General features: G+C 56.6%; 1 protein-coding gene across 1 annotated transcript in view; it reads right to left on the reverse strand.

Annotated features, from left to right (window-relative positions):
* Nucleotides 1-958: 958 nt before the first annotated feature.
* The window catches only part of LOC133356669 (calcium/calmodulin-dependent protein kinase type 1-like), a 23,887-nt gene continuing 5,669 nt past the window's right edge, over nt 959-19,176 (reverse strand). The window contains exons 3-9 of the mRNA XM_061574308.1: nt 16,698-16,708; nt 15,947-16,022; nt 14,447-14,559; nt 13,996-14,074; nt 13,266-13,353; nt 11,642-11,786; nt 959-2,499 (exon numbers count right to left, since the gene is read on the reverse strand). Coding sequence (XP_061430292.1) covers nt 2,372-2,499; nt 11,642-11,786; nt 13,266-13,353; nt 13,996-14,074; nt 14,447-14,559; nt 15,947-16,022; nt 16,698-16,708 — 640 coding nt within the window. The 3' untranslated portion in view covers nt 959-2,371. The remainder of the gene's footprint in view (nt 2,500-11,641; nt 11,787-13,265; nt 13,354-13,995; nt 14,075-14,446; nt 14,560-15,946; nt 16,023-16,697; nt 16,709-19,176) is intronic.

The following is a 19,176-nucleotide window of genomic DNA, read 5'->3' on the forward strand; positions in this document are numbered from 1 at the left end:
ACTCACACACATCCACACACACACGCACTCACACACACGCACAAAGACACACAAAGGCACACACACACATGCACAAAGACACGCACACATACACACACGCGCACACACCCACACACACACGCACACACACATGTACACATGCACACACAAAGATCCCCCGTATAGCCTGAACAGACTGTAGGGGCAAGTGCTGTTAGCGAGCACCTATGAAGGCCGGGACGGTACACGAGGGGGTGGGTGGCCAGCACCACGCCCGACCGCCTTTGTCTCCCTGGTGGCGATGTTTACACACCGCACCAGGTACTCATTTAAGGCTGAGTCGACCTAGGGGAGGCCCAGGACCGGTTCAGATAATCGTCACTGGTGTTAGCCGTGAGCGGGAATCGAACCCGGGTCGCCAGGTTCATAGCGCAGCGCGCTAACCGCTACACTACCGCTCCCCACTCACACGCACGCATGCACACACATGCACACACTCACACACACGCACACACACACACACACTTACACTCACAAACACACACATTCACACATGCACAAAGACACACTCACACACGCACACATGCACACACACTCACACACATGCACATCCACGCACACACACGCACGCATGCACACACACACGCATGCACACACACACGCACACACACGCGCACACACTCACACGCACACAAACACTCACACGCACGCACACACGCACACACACATGCACACATGCACACATGCACACAAGCACACGCGAAACATCCACACACACACTCACGCACACATATGCACACATGCACACGCACACACACACTCATACTCGCACACACACGCACTCGCACACACACGCACTCGCACACACACGCACTCACACACACACGCACACACACTCACACATCCACACACACACACATCCACACACTCACACATGCACACACACTCACACATGCACACACGCACGCACACATGCACACACACACGCACACACACACATCCACACACTCACACATGCACACCCACACACACACACGCATGGTCCGCAATGCGATGATGTCACAGTCAAGCGAGCATCGCGGTGACGCTAATCTCCACCCTGAGCCGATGGTGGAAACTCCACATTCCCGTGGCGGGGGACCAATCTACATCGGACACCCGTCCGCTGCTGACCATCACGTTCTCTATCAGCCTCTCGATCACTGCCGCACGATGAAATGTTGTAGTCTAAGTTTTTGGCGGGTGGGTGGTATGGGTGGTGGGTGGGGGGGGGGGTTTGAAAAATAAAAATTGGCTCTCGACTTGGCCACCGGCTTTCACAGCGGCGCCGCGCTATCGTGAAGGGCGGCCGCACAATCCGAGGTCCCCCCGTGCTGTCGGGGCCGTCGCGCCCGGGACACGCGCGCTGCCGCGAAGCCGGTGCGCCGAGAACGACCCCAAACCTGGCCCTGCTTGGCTCCGAGCTGATTCGGATGTCTTGCGAGGTCAGAGTTTCAGGGTTTGGCTCCGGCCGAGCGCGTATAGCCCCCAGTGCACAACCAATCGTACCGCGAGGACCCTCCCTGTGCTTGGCACGGCTCCAAAGTGCCAGTGGAAAAGGAGGTTACGGTGAGAGTGTTTAATTTTGTATTGAAACTCTGAGAGATATCACAATAATCTGCCCGTCATCCCTCGGAGAGTCTACCTCGCCCTTCTGCCAACTGTGGTGACCCATTTTGTGGTTTGCCCTGCGCCTGTTATCGTCACGTCCCATATTTACAAATGATCCCCCGGAGATCAGCCGGGCCAAACTCAAGCGCGAACCCAGAACCGCAACAATGGCTTTGTTTTGTTCAAGTGCCTTCGTCGGTGACCGTGCCGGGACCTTCGTACCGGCTGCACCGGAGATCCTGAAGCTAAACTCGCGCGGGACTCTGGGGCCCAGGAACTCTCCGATGCCTCCACTGCGCCTGCGCTCCAACGGCAGCGCTGGCGCTTGCTGGCTGCCTGTGCCACCCGGGCCTCCCCGCGAGATCAAAGGCGTGCCCACTACGATCGCCCACCACGCAGGTCCTGCACGGAGGTCCACGTGAAGATCCTAGATGACGAGGTTTACACACGGTAGTTCTAGAGGAAGGTCCTGCGGGAAGCTTCCTACGAAGCTCAAGGAAAGACATCACGTGAAGGCCCAGACCACGAGACCGCCGGCATCAGCCGAAGGGGAAAACACCGCAACCGGGGCATGAGGAAGGCCCACATTAACGTTGACACCGTCAAGATATGGCGCGAAGGCCCAAAGCGAGGTCCCGCGTGAAGGCCCCCCACACACAAAAAACAGCAGCAGCAGCAGCAGCATGCAACGTGAGGCCCCGCAAGCCAGGGGCCCTCGCACGAGGGGCCACGCAAAGGCCCCTCATTCCTGCACGGCCGTGGGGCGCGCGCCGGGCGGCGGCTTGAGAGAAGGCCCCGTGAAGGTCGGCGACGGCGTGGGGGAGCTCGACATGGCGTCCTCGGACGTGGAAAGAGACGCCGAGCTGGAGCCTGGGGAGAGGGGGGCGGGCGGCCATGACGGTGATCAGCACGGGGCAGCATGCAGAGCAGCAGCAGCAACGTTCTCGTGGACATCATCAACGTCGATTTAAAGCTTTCGTGACTGCAGGGATTCATCTTCTTGGTTCTTTCGGTAAAGTCACGTAGAAGGAAAATAATAAAATAATAAAAATAAATGTTATGTTTTATTTTTGTTCTTTTATTATTTTATTATTTCCCTTCTATGTGACTTTACCGAAAGAACCAAGAAGATCATCAACGTCGTGATAATTGCAACAGCCTTGCAGACGAGCCATTCCGCCTCAAGGGCTCTTGCAAGCGAAATGCAGTTTAACGAAAAAATAAAATGAGAAAAAATACGTAAAACTTAAAACATTGGTGAAGTATGGGCAAACAATCCCCACGACTGACGCAACTCGAGAAGGCGTTCATCCATGAGCGGACCGGCAAAGGGCTGCAAAAACTCCTCCTTTGTTATGAAATGGCACCATGGGAACGCCGTGCTTATTTTCACAAAGGTGACCATCGTACTCGCCACGGGACCACACGTGCTTACAATTTACCCACAATGGCAGTTTCCTTTAAATAGCCTCCCTAGCATCGGCCGAGCGCGTGTACCCGCTGGCGGACAGGGTCATCGTCGGTGCACGCCACAGACGGTTAGCCCCTCGGCCAGTGACGACGCCGGATTCTTTTTTTGCCGCAATATTTTCACGCTGTCCCGTGGGCTCGCACCGAGCGCCCTGCTCACGATGCCCGCGTGCGTTTGTGAAACGTACATTGGGGGGGGGGGGGGGATGGAGGGGGGGCTCGTCGCTGGCAACTCTGAAAACTCCACCTTCTCGCGGCGGGGCCGAGATGCCGCCGCTCTCTTGCGGGAGAGCCGCTGACGGCTGCCCGCCCCCACGAAGCGCCGCCCCCGTTTCACGGACCCCGGAGAGGAATGACCGACTCCACTGACCCCGACCGCGGGATTAATTCAGGCGCATCTCTCTGCGGGGTGGCCACCGGGCGGCGGCTCGGAGGTCAGAGCACCGAGCCGGCTCCGTCGAGACCCCGTCTCCAGCATGGACAGACGTGCGCGTGTGGTGGGGAGGGAGTGGTGGTGCAGTGGTGTAGTCAACGTGTTCCGAACCCAGCGACCTGCGTTCTATTTCTGGCCACGGATAGCAATTGGCGGCGAGCGATATCTCAACTCATCCCGAGCCTCCCCTTGGTCGACTCAGCCTTCAATGGTGCTTTGGCGTGCATGGTGCGAGTGACAACGTGCGTGCGTTACTAGTCTGTCTGTACATGGTACCTGGGTCTGTTCCGTAATCTCCTGCTGGACAGCCTTCGAGTGGCCTCAAAGCGCACCTAGTCTGGCACAAGCGCCGTGGTAACGTCATCGCGTATCGCGGCCGTCGTTGTTGTGGGCTGTATGTGTGTGTACCTATAAGCACACGCCGTAATATCCATCGATTGCACGGGAAGGCCTCATCGAGCCTCAAGACTAGGAGGGTTCCGCGATGGGATGTTCGTTTGTCTCAACGCGGGAGGAAGCCGGAGGACCCCCCCCCCCCCCCCCACACGCACCAGGGCAGGGAGCGGGGGCAGCGCTCTCCTCTCCTGGCCGCCCCACAGCTCCCGAGCCGACAACCACCCACAGGCTCTGGCCGTCACCCAACCGGCACGAACCACACTCGACCACCGCAGAGTTTCCAAGCTCCGGTGACGGCACGGGCTGCTGGGTCACAGGGATCGCGAAAGGAAACGCCGCCACCAACGCCACCACCAACTCTGCCAACGCCACAACTCCGATCGTTGTTGCGCGTTCTACTCCCGTTGCTTCCTCGGCTGGCGCTGTGTTTATCGCAAAGCCTCGGTACAGCGCGCGCAGCGTCATAGCAACTTTAGCGAGCGTTATTAATTAAGGAATGTGCAATTCTTCCAGCTCGGTGCGGATTATCCCTAAACGCCCTCGGATTTTCGCGGACAGGATCGCGCTCGGCGAGGCGCGACGGGGTCGCGGGCGCGCGGGAGATGACGCCACGACACGGGAGATCGTGCACTTTGTCACAATTAGCACAAGTATGTTCATACGTAGGGCAGCCACTTCAAGTGGTTATGAATCTTTTGGGGTAAAATTGCAAACATTGGGGGGTGGTGGTGGGGGGGGAATGCAGCCCAGAATGACAGCGGCACTTCGCCCAAAAGCCTCGCGTGCTTTTGGGATCACATCCCACGCTCTGATCAACTCAGGCCATCATCATAACAAACTTCTGTTGTGTTGCGGACAGACCGGCCCCACGGCTGGTCCAACGGAGCAGGAGGCGCCAATGATCGACGCGCGCTTCTGTGCGCTCGTCACGGTCCGCAAGCCCCTTTAGCCCGCAAAAGGCTTTGTGGGGGATTAAATGTTCGACAACGATGTCTAAAAACATGTTTTTTGGTCACGTCGTTTTTGTCGAGCAGAATATGCACTTGTGCGCGCGATGGCAGCAATGTGTCTAGGAGCTAAACGCCAAATATTGAAAACCGCTGGCGACGATGAGAGGAGAAAGAGAGAGATCGTGTAGTTTTGCTATTCCTCCATACCCAGCCACCTTTCTATCCCCTGCGATTATGTTTAGCCACCGCACGAGACACTCAATGGAGGCCGAGTCGACCTAGGGGAGGGCCAAGCTCCGTTCAAATATTCACCACTGTTATTGGCCTGGCGCGGGAATTGAACCCTAGACACAGGGTTCATAGGGCGGTGCGCTAACTATTGCACTCCCGCTCCGCATGCCTGCACACGTGCACGCACACGCGCACGCACACGCGCACGCACACGCTCGTGTGGGCAGCAGAGTCGATTCCCCATGCCCCCCTTGCGCGCATGCCTGAGCCGAAGCGCTTACACAAGCGGGCGGAGAGGCGCGGCCCAACGACACAACCACAGGCCTCGTGTGGCCACTTCGCGACACGCAGCAGCCATCTGAAGCACGCCGAACGCGTTGGACGCGGCCAGCGGCGAGCGCCGTTGGCGTCGGCCGCCCTGCCCGCCACTCACGCGGCCGCTCGGTTCGCCCCAAGCCGATTGCCCCCTTGACCCCGCCGCTGGGCCCGCCTGTTTACTTTTCGTCAAGGGGCCTCCTCCTCGCAGCTCGCAGGCGCCGCAGGGCGATCCGGGGTGGGGGGGGGGGGGCATGGCGCTCAAGCCATCCGTGGAAGGCCCCCGACCGACCGGTGGCGCAGCGGACGAAGCGCTCCGCTCTCACGGTGGGAGCTCAAATCCCGCTCGGAGAGTCCCGCGGTCAGCGCATCGTCCAATCGGCGTCGATAAGACGAGGTCCGCTTTGTGAGATCACCGTGTGGTCGTCCTTTGAGGAGGCTGGCCCTTGTCATAGGAATGGGGAATGTCCACCAGTGCCTCGGGGCCATCAGCTGGAGATGTGAAGTGCTCCGTGTGTGTGCGCGCTCAGGAGACACGAGGAGTGGATTGTGTTGCGGATTGCGTTTTACGCCACGGCTTTGTGCAAGTTTCCTGTTCCACCCTCTCCACCCTCTCCCTCTAATCTCACTTTCATCCCCTCTCCACGCACTCTCCACCCGCTCCCCTGCACACACTCTTCGCTCCAGAAAATAAGGCTTTCCATCAAAGCAGTGGGAGGTCGCTCATTCTCCTCTGCTGCCCCCACAGTCTGGAGCCCCCTTCCCCGAGGGATTCGTGCTGTTGACTCCCTACCGCTGTTCGAGTCCAGGCTCAAGGCCGCAAATCTCTCTGAAAAATAAACATCGCAAAATATAATCGAGTCGAATTATGACACAAATCTAACAGAGAGGATCCATTCGCATAAACATCGGGCAGTTTCACCAGCATTGCTGGTGAGACGCTGCTTGCCGAAACAGGTCAAGCGTTTGCCTGCACTGAATCAATGCTGCTGAGGCTACACATCCCCAGAGAGCCGTGTTCGTCACAGACGTGTGAAAGGAGGCATCGTGTTCACTTATTTATTTTGCTACTTATATTCCCCGTGACGACGCGGATGATTGCGCCGCGCGATTGATTTTAACAAGCGGCCCGCAAAATCATACGCCTTGAAGCCTCGCCAATCGGTCTGCGGGCCCAAGTTTGTTATTCTGTCCAGGGTGGCAAACCCACAAACTACAAAGCAAACCGTTTAAACGGCTTCTGCTGCCCGTCGGCGTCTCGGCCACGGCACGAGGTTTAATTTAGCGACGTGAGCAGAGCCCCGTTCACAGCACTTACCCGGGCCCTGTTTCTCTTTCAAGGTTTCACGAGATAATCATAACCTTCGCTCAAACAAAAGTGTGTGTGTGTGTATATATATCGTGTTTTTGGAAATTGCCCTAATAGCTTGGCCGTGGCTTTCAAAGCAAAAATGTTACGGGGGGGTTATTTATTTATTTTATTTGCAAGTGGCCTTGGGGTCCTGTGGCCTCCCCCCGGAGCACAGGGCCTGCCCCCCCCCCCTCCTCCTTGTGTGCGGGGGGTGCGAGGGGGGGGCACGAGGGGGGAGCACGAGGGGGGGCACAATGGGGGGGGCATGAGGGGGGGCACGGGGGGGGGCACAAAATGGGTAGGGCACGAGGGGGGGCACGAGGGGGGATCTGAACGCGGACGGGCGCTGAGGACGGTGACACCGCAGGCAGTGACGGCTTCCCGGAGTGAGCGGGGGGACGATCGCAGCCAAATGCTGTAGAGTCTTTGGCTGTGCGCGGCTCTACAGCGGTGGCGCTGGAAGGGTGACTTCGGAGTCACTCTCCGACGATTGACTACCGGAGGGCTTTTTTATTTTAAAGTGAACAAACGTAATCTCTTCCGTGATTCCGTACTTTCTAATTTGGCGGAAGCGAAATTTTTTATTACTTTCATGGTTCCCAGGTCAGGTCGAAGCATCTCTCTGCCCTAACGAGAGCCAATGGTGTCAATTCCACATTCCTACGGCAGGAACCAGTTTCTCCCCAAGACAATCACAGAGTCCACAGGCCCCGGGGTGCTGGGGCTACGAAGAGGGGAAAGGCGCCGACGGGGGCCGGCCAGGAAGCCACGTTTTGCTCCGGGGGCCTCTGCCGCACGAACCACGGCCACTGGTCAGGATGCAGACTCTCACATCAACCCCGTCATTTCTACTTTCTGTACTTTCTGTACCACGACCCCGGAGTGGGAATAAGTGAATTGGCTATCGACGTCGCTCGCCGCTCACTCCGGCACACTCGATCTGACGCGGAGTCTCAGGACAGGCCCCTACGGCTCCTCAACTTCACTGTCCATCAAGCGAGACCCTGAGTCGGCCCCATCGGCTGTGATTAAGACGGAGCGGGGAGGCTCAAGTTACATCTGCCCCGGCAAACGCTTCCTGCAATTACCCGGTGAGCAAGGGAGACAGTGTTTACACCGTTCCACTAACAGCGTTTACACCGTTCCACTATCACACGCAGCGTTCGCACCATTCCACGAACACTCTCCCGGGACACTGACACTCTCTCCACACCATGTCGATGTTGGGAATTGTTTGACCATACTTCACCACGCTGGACAGCGCGGGTTGGTGGAGGGCGAGCAGCCCTGTTCAGGTAGCAGCCGCCAAACGGCATTAGCCGTGGCTGCTGGGAGCGGCCGCGTTAACGGCACTGGCGCGCCGACTGCTGTACCGCCACTCCACCACCCCCCCCCCCCCCCTGTGTCGTAATAACAGTGGAATGGATGCCAGGCAGGAAAAAAAATCCAGGAATAAAACAAACAAACACAGAAGCGACGCGATATGAACCTCGAGGGCACACGCACGGATTTATTCTTTCTTTTTTGTTAAATCCCACGGCGTGGTGCTGTGGTCCACGGCCCACCTACACGCAGTGGTTCATGAAATAAGTTCCACTGTGTACGAAATCATTATTAAGGGCTGACTTGTCCCTACCACGTGAACGTGCAATTTCCACCGCAAGCCTTGGGGTCAGTGGAGATGTGTTCCACCCGTTTGAATGAAAAGACGCTTTTAACTCTTTTTCCACTGCACAATCGAGCCGTGCTGACGCCGTGCCAGTCCGGCACGGTTCGGGATGGGCCCGGTTTTCCACCGCAGAAGCCGAGCCGCGCCGCGCGTGGCGAATGACGCGAGACGTGCGTAGACGCCGCTCCCTCGCGGTGTGCCCCGGACCCGTGTCCGGTCTCAAGGTTATTTTGTTCAACTGCGAGAAATAGCTCGAGTGAGACCACGAAGAGTCCCATTGGCAAAAGTGTCCGAAGTCGCCACCGTCGTCAGCCCCACCACTGGCCCTGCTTGGCCCTGAGCCGGATTCAGAGATCTTGTCAAACCAGAGGATCGTGGCTTGGTTCTGGCGCGGCTCGGCAAATAGCCGATGGAAAACCACCGACCCCGTGACTGCCCCCACGCTGGCACGGCTCTGGCATGCCAGTAAAAAAAAGAGTGGATTCCGCCCTTGTAAATGCGACCGCCACATTTGAGAAGTGCTCAGTGCTGAGCTCGGCTTGCGGTGTGAGGAAGAGGGGTCGGCGTGAGCGACCGCTCTCCCTGGTGCACGGCATTGTGGGAAAAACCCCGCGGTGGCGAGAACCTCACGCTCGCAAACAGCACAGTCGACGATGACAATGACGAGGAATACAGTGTGTGGGTTGTGAATGAAGATACAACACATTGATGATGTCGATGACAATAAATACAACCGCCATGAGGAGTATAACGCGCGCTGCTACTGATTATGATGCTGCTGCTGAAGGTGACATAAACAGTTTAGTGTAACTACTTTGCTTATCATCAGCTATGGCGATCTACTGAAGACCTCCCCCCCCCCGCCCTTCCTTCACCAAGCAGTCACCATCTCTCCCGGTCCCACAATGCAACAATCCACCCAGCGCATGAGCCGAGTTCCCCACTCCATCTCCTTGGGGGACGCCCTCTCTGACGGATTCCCTCCCTCGGCCGCCACCGTCTCGTTCGTCTCGACCCACAGGGCAGTCACCCCACGATGTCTCTCAGCAGAGCACGTGCTCTAGTCCACGACGCGTATCCTTCTGTCCCTCTTGTGTGTAAATCTTTGCTTTCGCCGGATTGACATCCTCACAACGCGTGATGCGCAAAAATGTTCCTGCGCCTTCTGCCGAGAAATGGCGGCAGGTTTAGAGAGAACCACTCCTGCATCCTGGCGCTTCTAGGATCTGGAATGGCATCTTTCCCTTCCGCACCGAACGTCTGCTCTGTGGCACGCACCAACACTGCACACCGGCTCTTCTCAGAACGATTCCTCACCCTTTGCCACGGTGTTTGCCAGGCTTTGCCACGGTGTTGCTGCCTGCCTGCCTGGCTGCCTGCCTGGCTGGCTACCTGCCTGCCTGCCTGGCTGGCTGGCTGGCTGCCTGCCTGCCAGGCTGCCTGCCTGGCGGCCTGCCAGGCTGCCTGCCTGGCTGGCTGACTGGCTGGCTGCCTGCCTGCCTGGCTGCCTGCCTGGCTGGCTGGCTGCCTGCCTGGCTGCCTGCCTGGCTGCCTGCCTGGCTGCCTGCCTGGCTGGCTGGCTGCCTGCCTGGCTGCCTGCCTGGCTGCCTGCCTGGCTGGCTGGCTGCCTGCCTGGCTGCCTGCCTGGCTGGCTGCCTGCCTGCCTGCCTGCCTGGCTGCCTGCCTGGCTGCCTGGCTGCCTGCCTGGCTGCCTGCCTGCCTGCCTGGCTGACTGGCTGGCTGCCTGCCTGGCTGGCTGCCTGGCTGGCTGCCTGGCTGGCTGGCTGCCTGCCTGGCTGCCTGCCTGCCTGGCTGGCTGCCTGCCTGCCTGCCTGCCTGGCTGCCTGCCTGGCTGCCTGCCTGCCTGGCTGCCTGCCTGGCTGCCTGCCTGGCTGGCTGCCTGGCTGCCTGCCTGGCTGCCTGCCTGGCTGCCTGCCTGGCTGCCTGCCTGGCTGCCTGCCTGGCTGCCTGCCTGGCTGGCTGGCTGCCTGCCTGGCTGGCTGACTGGCTGGCTGCCTGCCTGGCTGCCTGCCTGGCTGGCTGGCTGGCTGCCTGCCTGCCTGGCTGCCTGCCTGGCTGCCTGCCTGGCTGTCTGGCTGCCTGCCTGGCTGGCTGACTGGCTGGCTGCCTGCCTGGCTGCCTGCCTGGCTGGCTGCCTGGCTGGCTGCCTGCCTGCCTGCCTGGCTGGCTGCCTGGCTGGCTGCCTGGCTGGCTGCCTGGCTGCCTGCCTGGCTGGCTGCCTGGCTGGCTGCCTGCCTGCCTGGCTGGCTGCCTGGCTGCCTGCCTACCTGCCTGGCTGGCTGGCTGCCTGGCTGGCTGCCTGGCTGCCTGCCTGGCTGGCTGCCTGGCTGGCTGCCTGCCTGGCTGACTGGCTGGCTGCCTGCCTGGCTGGCTGCCTGGCTGGCTGCCTGGCTGGCTGCCTGCCTGGCTGACTGGCTGGCTGCCTGCCTGGCTGGCTGCCTGCCTGCCTGCCTGGCTGACTGGCTGGCTGCCTGGCTGCCTGCCTGGCTGGCTGCCTGGCTGGCTGCCTGCCTGGCTGACTGGCTGGCTGCCTGCCTGGCTGCCTGCCTGGCTGGCTGCCTGGCTGGCTGCCTGCCTGCCTGGCTGGCTGCCTGGCTGGCTGCCTGGCTGGCTGCCTGCCTGCCTGGCTGGCTGCCTGGCTGGCTGCCTGCCTGGCTGACTGGCTGGCTGCCTGCCTGGCTGCCTGCCTGGCTGGCTGCCTGGCTGGCTGCCTGCCTGCCTGGCTGGCTGCCTGGCTGGCTGCCTGCCTGGCTGGCTGCCTGCCTGGCTGGCTGCCTGGCTGGCTGCCTGCCTGGCTGCCTGGCTGGCTGCCTGCCTGCCTGGCTGCCTGCAAGCGTCCATCCTCGTTTAACCTCGGTTCGTCGGTGAGCTGCATTTCGCTCCGTGTTACTCTTCCACACGCGCCAAAGGAGACGTTTCTTTTACCTGCTCACAATCTTATTGCGAGTTTGGCGTCGACGCCAAGTTCGCGGGCGCCCTTCACCGCGGCGCGATTTCCCCCTCCCTCCCGTCCGTGTTCCCTCTCTTGCGTCCCACCCCGGCACTCCGCGTCCTCCCCAGGGCTCTCGCCCCGATCGACCGAAGGGAGCGAGCGAGCGAGCGGAACGCGCGGGGGGGGGGGGCGGGGGAAGGATGCGCGATCGGGACGGGCGCTCAGTGCAGACAGCACCACCTACTGCCTTTGCTGGAGCAGGCGGGGTGCAGCGTGCTACCGTTGAAGGGCACCGCGGGGGGGACCACCGCCTGCGCCGGCCCGTCCTGGCTGCAGCCCAGTTGCAGCTTCCGCATGTGCCGCACCACCGCCGTGGCGTTGAAGGCTTGCTGCGCGGACACGATTCGGGCGTCAGCGGCAGTAGCAGCATCAGCAGCAGGAACATCATCATTATCATCATCAGCGTCAGCAGCGGTATCATCATCAGCAGCAGCAGCCATAGTATCATCATCAACAGTAGCGGTATTATCAGCAGCAGTAACATCATCATTATCATCATCAGCATCATCGGCAGCAGCAGTATCATCATCATCAGCAGCAGCAGTAGCATCATCATCAGTAGCATCATCAGCAGCAGCATCATCATCATCAGCAGCAGCATCATCAGCAGTAGCGGTATTATCAGCAGCAGCAACATCATCATTATCATCATCAGCATCATCAGCAGCAGCAGTAGCATCATCGGCAGCAGCAGTAGCATCATCATCATCAGCAGTAGCGGTATTATCAGCAGCATCATTATCATCAGCATCATATCATAAACAGCAGCATTGTCACCTTCATCATCATCATCATGAGCACGCTCATCATGATTTGCGTCATCTCTTTCATCATCGGCGTTCTTTGGGCAATTTGTTTACCTCCCTTGTGCTTTGCACTCCCGTGGTGTTGTTGTTTTGTGTTTGTTGTCACGTTCTTACCCGCCCCGACTGGACATCTGTGAAGAAGAGCTTCATAGCTCATCGGATTCCTCCGGGAGAAATACACATTCGGATTCTCATTTTGATTATCCGGCTTGGTAGATTTTGCGGAAAAACGAGTGGCTCACAATTGGAAAGGCCCTGAGTTCAACTCCAGGTCGTGGGGTTGACTGAGCCCATCGTTCCTTCAGGGTCGATGAACACGAGTGACACTGCTGTGGGAGAGTCAACAGAGGCTGTCCTATGGATAGACTCGCCCCTGTCATTGGAATGTGGAATTTCAACCACTGTCTCAGGGTTGTAAATGGGAGAGAGGCACCGCCCCAACGCTCATTGAGCAGGAAATCACTTTAACTTTCAAAATCCTTTTCATCTGTGGCATTCTTTACCACTGACATCACCACCGCCATCAATATAAAACCGACGCCGTGTCTCAAGAGGCCTTGTTAGGAGGGTCCTGCTCGGAACGAGGTGGTTCGTGGCTGAAATGCCAAGAGGCGAGCGAGAGCGGGGCCGGAGGGCGCTTTTAGAAAGTTCAATTTGATACCGAAAATCAACAGCAGGGCCTACAGGAGACGGCGCGCACAGCCCGCTGCTGCTGCTGCTGCGACGGCAAAGCGTGGGGAACACGAACGCCGGTGGGGAACACGGAGCGCGAGGCCAAACGTGCGCGGAAAAAAACATCCCGCCGTGTGCTGCCGGCGGGGGTGGAGAGAGGCAAGACGGAGGCGAGTGGCCTACACGGCAACAAGATCAGCCGATGCGGCATCGAGCGCATCCCGCAGACGAAGAAGGGGTGGCCGGGAGCGTTGGGGGAGGGGGTCCGGGCAGGGAAATACAGGAGGTGACAGCCGGGTTGAGCGCGTGAATGCTGCGCGTTTTTCTCACCTTCCATTTGCTCTTGGCAAAGTTCTTCTTGATCTGCTCGCTCACGGACTCGTGAATGTTCCTGTCCAGGGCCGTGTCGCCGGCGATCCTGCGCCAAGCACGAAGCAAGAGCCACACACACGGTCCGCGTCTACCCGTGCCAACGAGCACGCGGCTCAGCCAGGGGTCGCTACCTGGAGTGGTGGCGACCCCAGCCCAGGTTTGACCCGTACGGTCTGGGAATTTGTGTCGGGTGGCAGGAATCAGCTTGTACTGAGATCTTGGACCAGCATTTCGGTGCCGAACTTCACTCCAGTAAACCGCACAGTCGCGATCATATGCCGAGTACTGACTGACTGAGAAATATATCTGCCTTTGGTCCGCAGCGGACAACCCCAGCTTGGCAATCCCAGCTTAAGCATACAGCAGAAAACACACGCAGTGGCATGGGCCAGCTTCCCAAGTAATACTTATCATATTATTTTAAGAGCGTTTACAGCAGAATATGAAACGTAACGTGAACGACACGAAGGAGGGATGGAGCGGTGGCACGGCGGTTGACGAGCTGCCGTACGAACCAGGCGACCCGCGTCCGACTCCCGGCCACGGCAAACCATCGGCGGCGAGCGGCATCGGAGGCGGACCTTCACCGAGCCGCACCGAGCCGCACCGACCGGAGCGACCAAGCAACGACGGGCGTTCGCCCGAGCGGCACAGCAGAGCGCGAGACCGCGGCGAGCGCGGGACTCACCACGGGTGTTCCAGGGCCTGGCTGCAGGTGTACCTCTTGACCGGCTCCTTCTCCATCAAGTGCTGAATGAAGTCTTTCGCTGGAAACACAACAAGAGCGACGGTGCCCTCGAGCGCTGAACGTCACCGATTCACAAACCGCCGCTGCGACACGCGGGGCAAGACTGGAACTCTGCTAGAGGGCATTCTCGAGTGCTATTTGGCCTACTCTTCCACGCGCGGGTCGGATGTTTTGGAAGAGGTGGGAGGAGCCACGCTTTTTACCCCACCGCTCCGCGAACCCATCCAGGCCTTCCAGAAACTCGCCCCCCGTCGCTTCATCAAGTCGAATGCGCCGCTGGCAACCTCCTCCCCGTCACGTGCTCACGGAGGGAGCGGGGGCGGGGAGCGGGGGAGGGGGCGGCGCGACTCGCCGTCCCGCGTGTGTCAACTAGAGCCGAGCGTCGCGTCACCTGAGTCGGAGATGTCGTCCCAGTACGGGGAGTCGAACTCGTACTCGGCCTTCAGGATCTGCTCGAACAGCGTCGCGTCGTTCTCATCGTAGAAGGGCGGGTATCCGCACAGCCTGTTCCACACCCGCGCGGACGGCAACGGCGACAACAACAACAACAACGCGGCGTTACGAGCGATGCGGCATTATGAACTATTAAACTATTTCTTATTTTACCAGGCAAGGCCCCACTGAGCTATGAGGCTTTTTTTCAGAAGCGACCAGGCCACAAATGATAGCTCAACGAAGTGGCTTATCACGTGGTAATGTATTAGCAGCCAAAATACTCTAAACGCGTGATTGTCGATTCTCAACGTGGAGGGGAAAAACTGGAGGACCCGGAGTAAAATCCACACGACCACGGGAAGAGAAACGTGCAACTCCAAATATACAGCAGGTGTCAGGGTCGGGAATCGAACCCACGACCTCTTGTATACCAGGTGAGCTAGTTAACATCTCCTAGCCACCGTGATATGATGAGAGAGAAAGACACGCCAACTCCAAATATACAGTTGTCAGGGTCGGGATCGAACCCACGACCTCTTGTATATCAGCCGAGGTAGTTAACATATCCTAGCCACCGTGATGATGATGATGAGAGAGAGAAACACGCAAACTCCAAATATACATGTGTCAGGGTCGGGATCAAACCCACGACCTCTTGTATACCAGGCGAGGTAGTCAACATCTGGCTACAGTGGCGCCCATTCTGAACGATCAGAACCGGGAGCGAGTTTCCCGGTGAAGACCACTAAGCTCAGAGGCTCTTGCCAAGAGCGACTCCACCGGCAGAGAACATCACAGCATTACAAAATTACAGATTCACAAAATCATATCTTCTTTAGCAACAGCAACAATGTCGTAAGATCGCATTCACACTTAAACGTGAGTGATTTCAAGAGAGTCGGTTTAAATGAGGAGAGAGATGGCTGAGCGGAGATGCCAATTCAACAAAACCAGGTGGTTGCAAACACTTTGGGGCAGCTACATTAAGTTGCATTACCACCACGGAACCTCTCTGTGGGCGTCTGTCTGAGTGTCTTTGTGTGCGCGCGCATCTGTGCGTGTCTGCGCGTGTGAGTGCGTGTGAGTGCGCATCTGTGCGTGTGAGTGCGCATCTGTGCGTGTCTGCGCGTGCGAGTGCGTATCCGCGGGGAGCAGTAGCGCAGCTGTTGGCCGGCCACACTACGAACCCGGCGACCCAAGTTCGATTCCCGCTCGCGACCAACACGAGTGACGATTTTCTGAACCTGTTCCTGGGGCTCTCCGAGGTTGCCTCAGCCTGAAATGAGTACCGGGTACGCTGTCTAAACATCGCCACTAGGGAGACAAAGGCGGGCGGGCGTGGTGCTGGCCACCACCCCTAAGTGATCGCCAATTGCACTTGCCTCAAAACGCCTGCGAAGGCTATACGGGTGACCTTTGTCGTTGTGTGTGTGCGGTGCGTAGCCGTGCTGCTCACAGTATGTAGGAGATGACCCCGATGGACCAGCAGTCCACCTCCTTCCCGTACGGCTTCTGTGCCAGGATCTCTGGGGCTGCAGGGACAGACGCAGCAGCAGCAGCAGAATTCAATAGAACCAGCAGAGTCACTCCTCCAACAACTACAACAACAGCAGCTTACAACCACCACGACCACGCCAGCTGCAGCGCCGACTATACTAGCAACTGGGGCAGCAGGGTGGTGCAATGGTAACACTTGTGCCTCACAGCAAGCGGGGCCTGGGTTCAATTCCCTGCTTGCTTTGGGGGACGCCAACAGCAGTCACCCTGGAGATATTTTTTCCTGCCATGGGAATGTCGAATTTCCACCATTGGCTCGAGGGCTCATTTTGAGTAGGGACACGCTTAGACTCTTCGTCCCTGAGGTAAGAATACTCCTGTTAATTTTATTTCCGCAATGTGGTCAAACTCAAACACAGCGCTCTAAGTACCGAACCGTGAAACGGCTCCGAGGACTTAGTAAGACCACATAGGCGAGACAAAGGCTGACACGGGCCTGCGGCAGGCTTTCGGTCCTACGCCATTCCCCCCGCCATCTCTCCCAATTGCCCACCTCACCCACACAGAGGTCAACCGCCGCACTGCAGGTCACAGCACTTCGCCCAAAGCGACTTCAACCCTGATGGTGCTTGCAAAGACGAACGGAGTTGACAAGAAGTCACAAACACCTCGCGAAGAAGATCCCTGGCCTGATCTCCCGCGGGGCTTACGACCACGAAACCTGAAACGCACCGACGGCACAAACCGCGGCACAAAACGCGCTGCAAGCCGATACGGCTAACCTGACGACGACGCACACGCAGAAAATGAAAAAACCAAAAACTCTCCGGCAGTGTGCAACTGTTGGTCACTACCCGGAAGGGAAACACGCGACGACTCGGTGCCCGATTCACAGAGACGAAGGGGGAGGCATCGTCGCAACGATGCACCACTCCCCGCTACTCCGAGACGCGATGATCTGCCTCATTTCACAACCTCCAAGTCAAACGACAGTACTGAGATCCGAACGACTCGCATAGACATTTAGGCTCAGACAGAGATCTATAGATTAACATACAGAATCGGTACACTCACAGAGACCAATACAGAGACCTATAGATTAACATACAGAATCGTACACTCACAGAGACCAATACAGAGACCTATAGATTAACATTCAGAATCGAACACTTACAGAGACCAATACAAAGACCTATAGATTAACATTCAGAATTGAACACTTACAGAGACAATACAGAGACCTATAGATTAACATTCAGAATCGAACACTCACAGAGACAATACAGAGACCTATAGATTAACATACAGAATCGTACACTCACAGAGACCATAGAGACCCTATAGATTAACATACAGAATCGTACACTCAACAGAGACCAATACAGAGACCTATAGATTAACATACAGAATCGTACACTCACAGAGACTCATAGAGACCTATAGATTAACATACAGAATCGTACACTCACAGAAACTCATAGAGACCTATAGATTAACATACAGAATCGTACACTCACAGAAACTCATAGAGACCTATAGATTAACATACAGAATCGTACACTCACAGAAACTCATAGAGACCTATAGATAAACATACAGAATCGTACACTCACAGAGACCAATACAGAGACCTATAGATTAACATACAGAATCGTACACTCACAGAAACTCATAGAGACCTATAGATTAACATACAGGAATCGTACACTCACACAGGACTCATAGAGACCTATAGATTAACATACAGAATCGTACACTCACAGAAACTCATAGAGACCTATAGATTAACATACAGAATCGTACACTCACAGAGACTCATAGAGACCTATAGATTAACATACAGAATCGTACACTCACAGAAACTCATAGAGACCTATAGATTAACATACAGAATCGTACACTCACAGAGACTCATAGAGGCCTATAGATTTAACATACAGAATCGTACACTCACCAGAAACTCATAGAGACCTATAGATTAACATACATAATCGTACACTCACACAGGACTCCTAGAGACCTATAGATTAACATACAGAATCGTACACTCACAGAAACTCATAGAGCCCTATAGATTAACATACAGAATCGTACACTCACAGAAACTCATAGAGACCTATAGATTAACATACAGAATCGTACACTCACAGAGACCAATACAGAGACCTATAGATTAACATACAGAATCGTACACTCACAGAAACTCAGAGACATATAGATTAACATACAGAATCGTACACTCACAGAGACTCATAGAGACCTATAGATTAACATACAGAATCGTACACTCACAGAGACCAATACAGAGACCTATAGATTAACATACAGAATCGTACACTCACAGAAACTCATAGAGACATATAGATTAACATACAGAATCGTACAGTCACACAGACTCATAGAGACCTATAGATTAACATACAGAATCGTACACTCACAGAGACCAATACAGAGACCTATAGATTAACATACAGAATCGTACACTCACACAGACTCATAGAGACCTATAGATTAACATACAGAATCGTACACTCACAGAGACCAATACAGAGACCTATAGATTAACATACAGAATCGTACACTCACAGAAACTCATAGAGACCTATAGATTAACATACAGAATCGTACACTCTCACAGACTCATAGAGACCCTCTCTCTCTCCCGGCACGCTCCCTCGCACCACTCCACCTGAGAATCTCCTTTCCCTCCCTCGTCTCTTTTCCCAGCTCTCGCAGTCACAACAACAACAACATCAACCTCGCCCAAGTAAAGAAACACGTTAAGCCCTTTTCTACGACAACGTTAATTCGTGATGCTTTTTGTTGCTGGCCGATTGGCATTCTGGGCCACCTGTGCTCGGCCAACGCGCGGTTTGAAGTAAATCTCCCACGCCGCTGCCCAGCGCCACACGACACGCGCGTTCCGTCTGTTCGGCAGATTTCATATCGTCAATATTATCGGTGGGGAGCGGTGGCACAGCGGTTAGCGCATTGTACGGCTAGCGTCAGCGGCGAGCGATATTCTTGGGTGCCCTCGTCACCAAGCCGCAGTGACCAGCCTGGTGAAGTATGGTCAAACAGCCCTACGACCAACGTGGCGTGGGAGGGGCTCTTCATCCAGTCGTGAATTGATAAAGAGCTTCACGACGTTGTTAATATTATTACTATTCTTTATCTCAAAAAAAATAT

Source organism: Lethenteron reissneri, chromosome 55, assembly GCF_015708825.2.
Source record: "Lethenteron reissneri isolate LAM-NWPU_2019-01 chromosome 55, ASM1570882v1, whole genome shotgun sequence".
Taxonomy (NCBI): Eukaryota; Metazoa; Chordata; class Hyperoartia; order Petromyzontiformes; family Petromyzontidae; genus Lethenteron; species Lethenteron reissneri.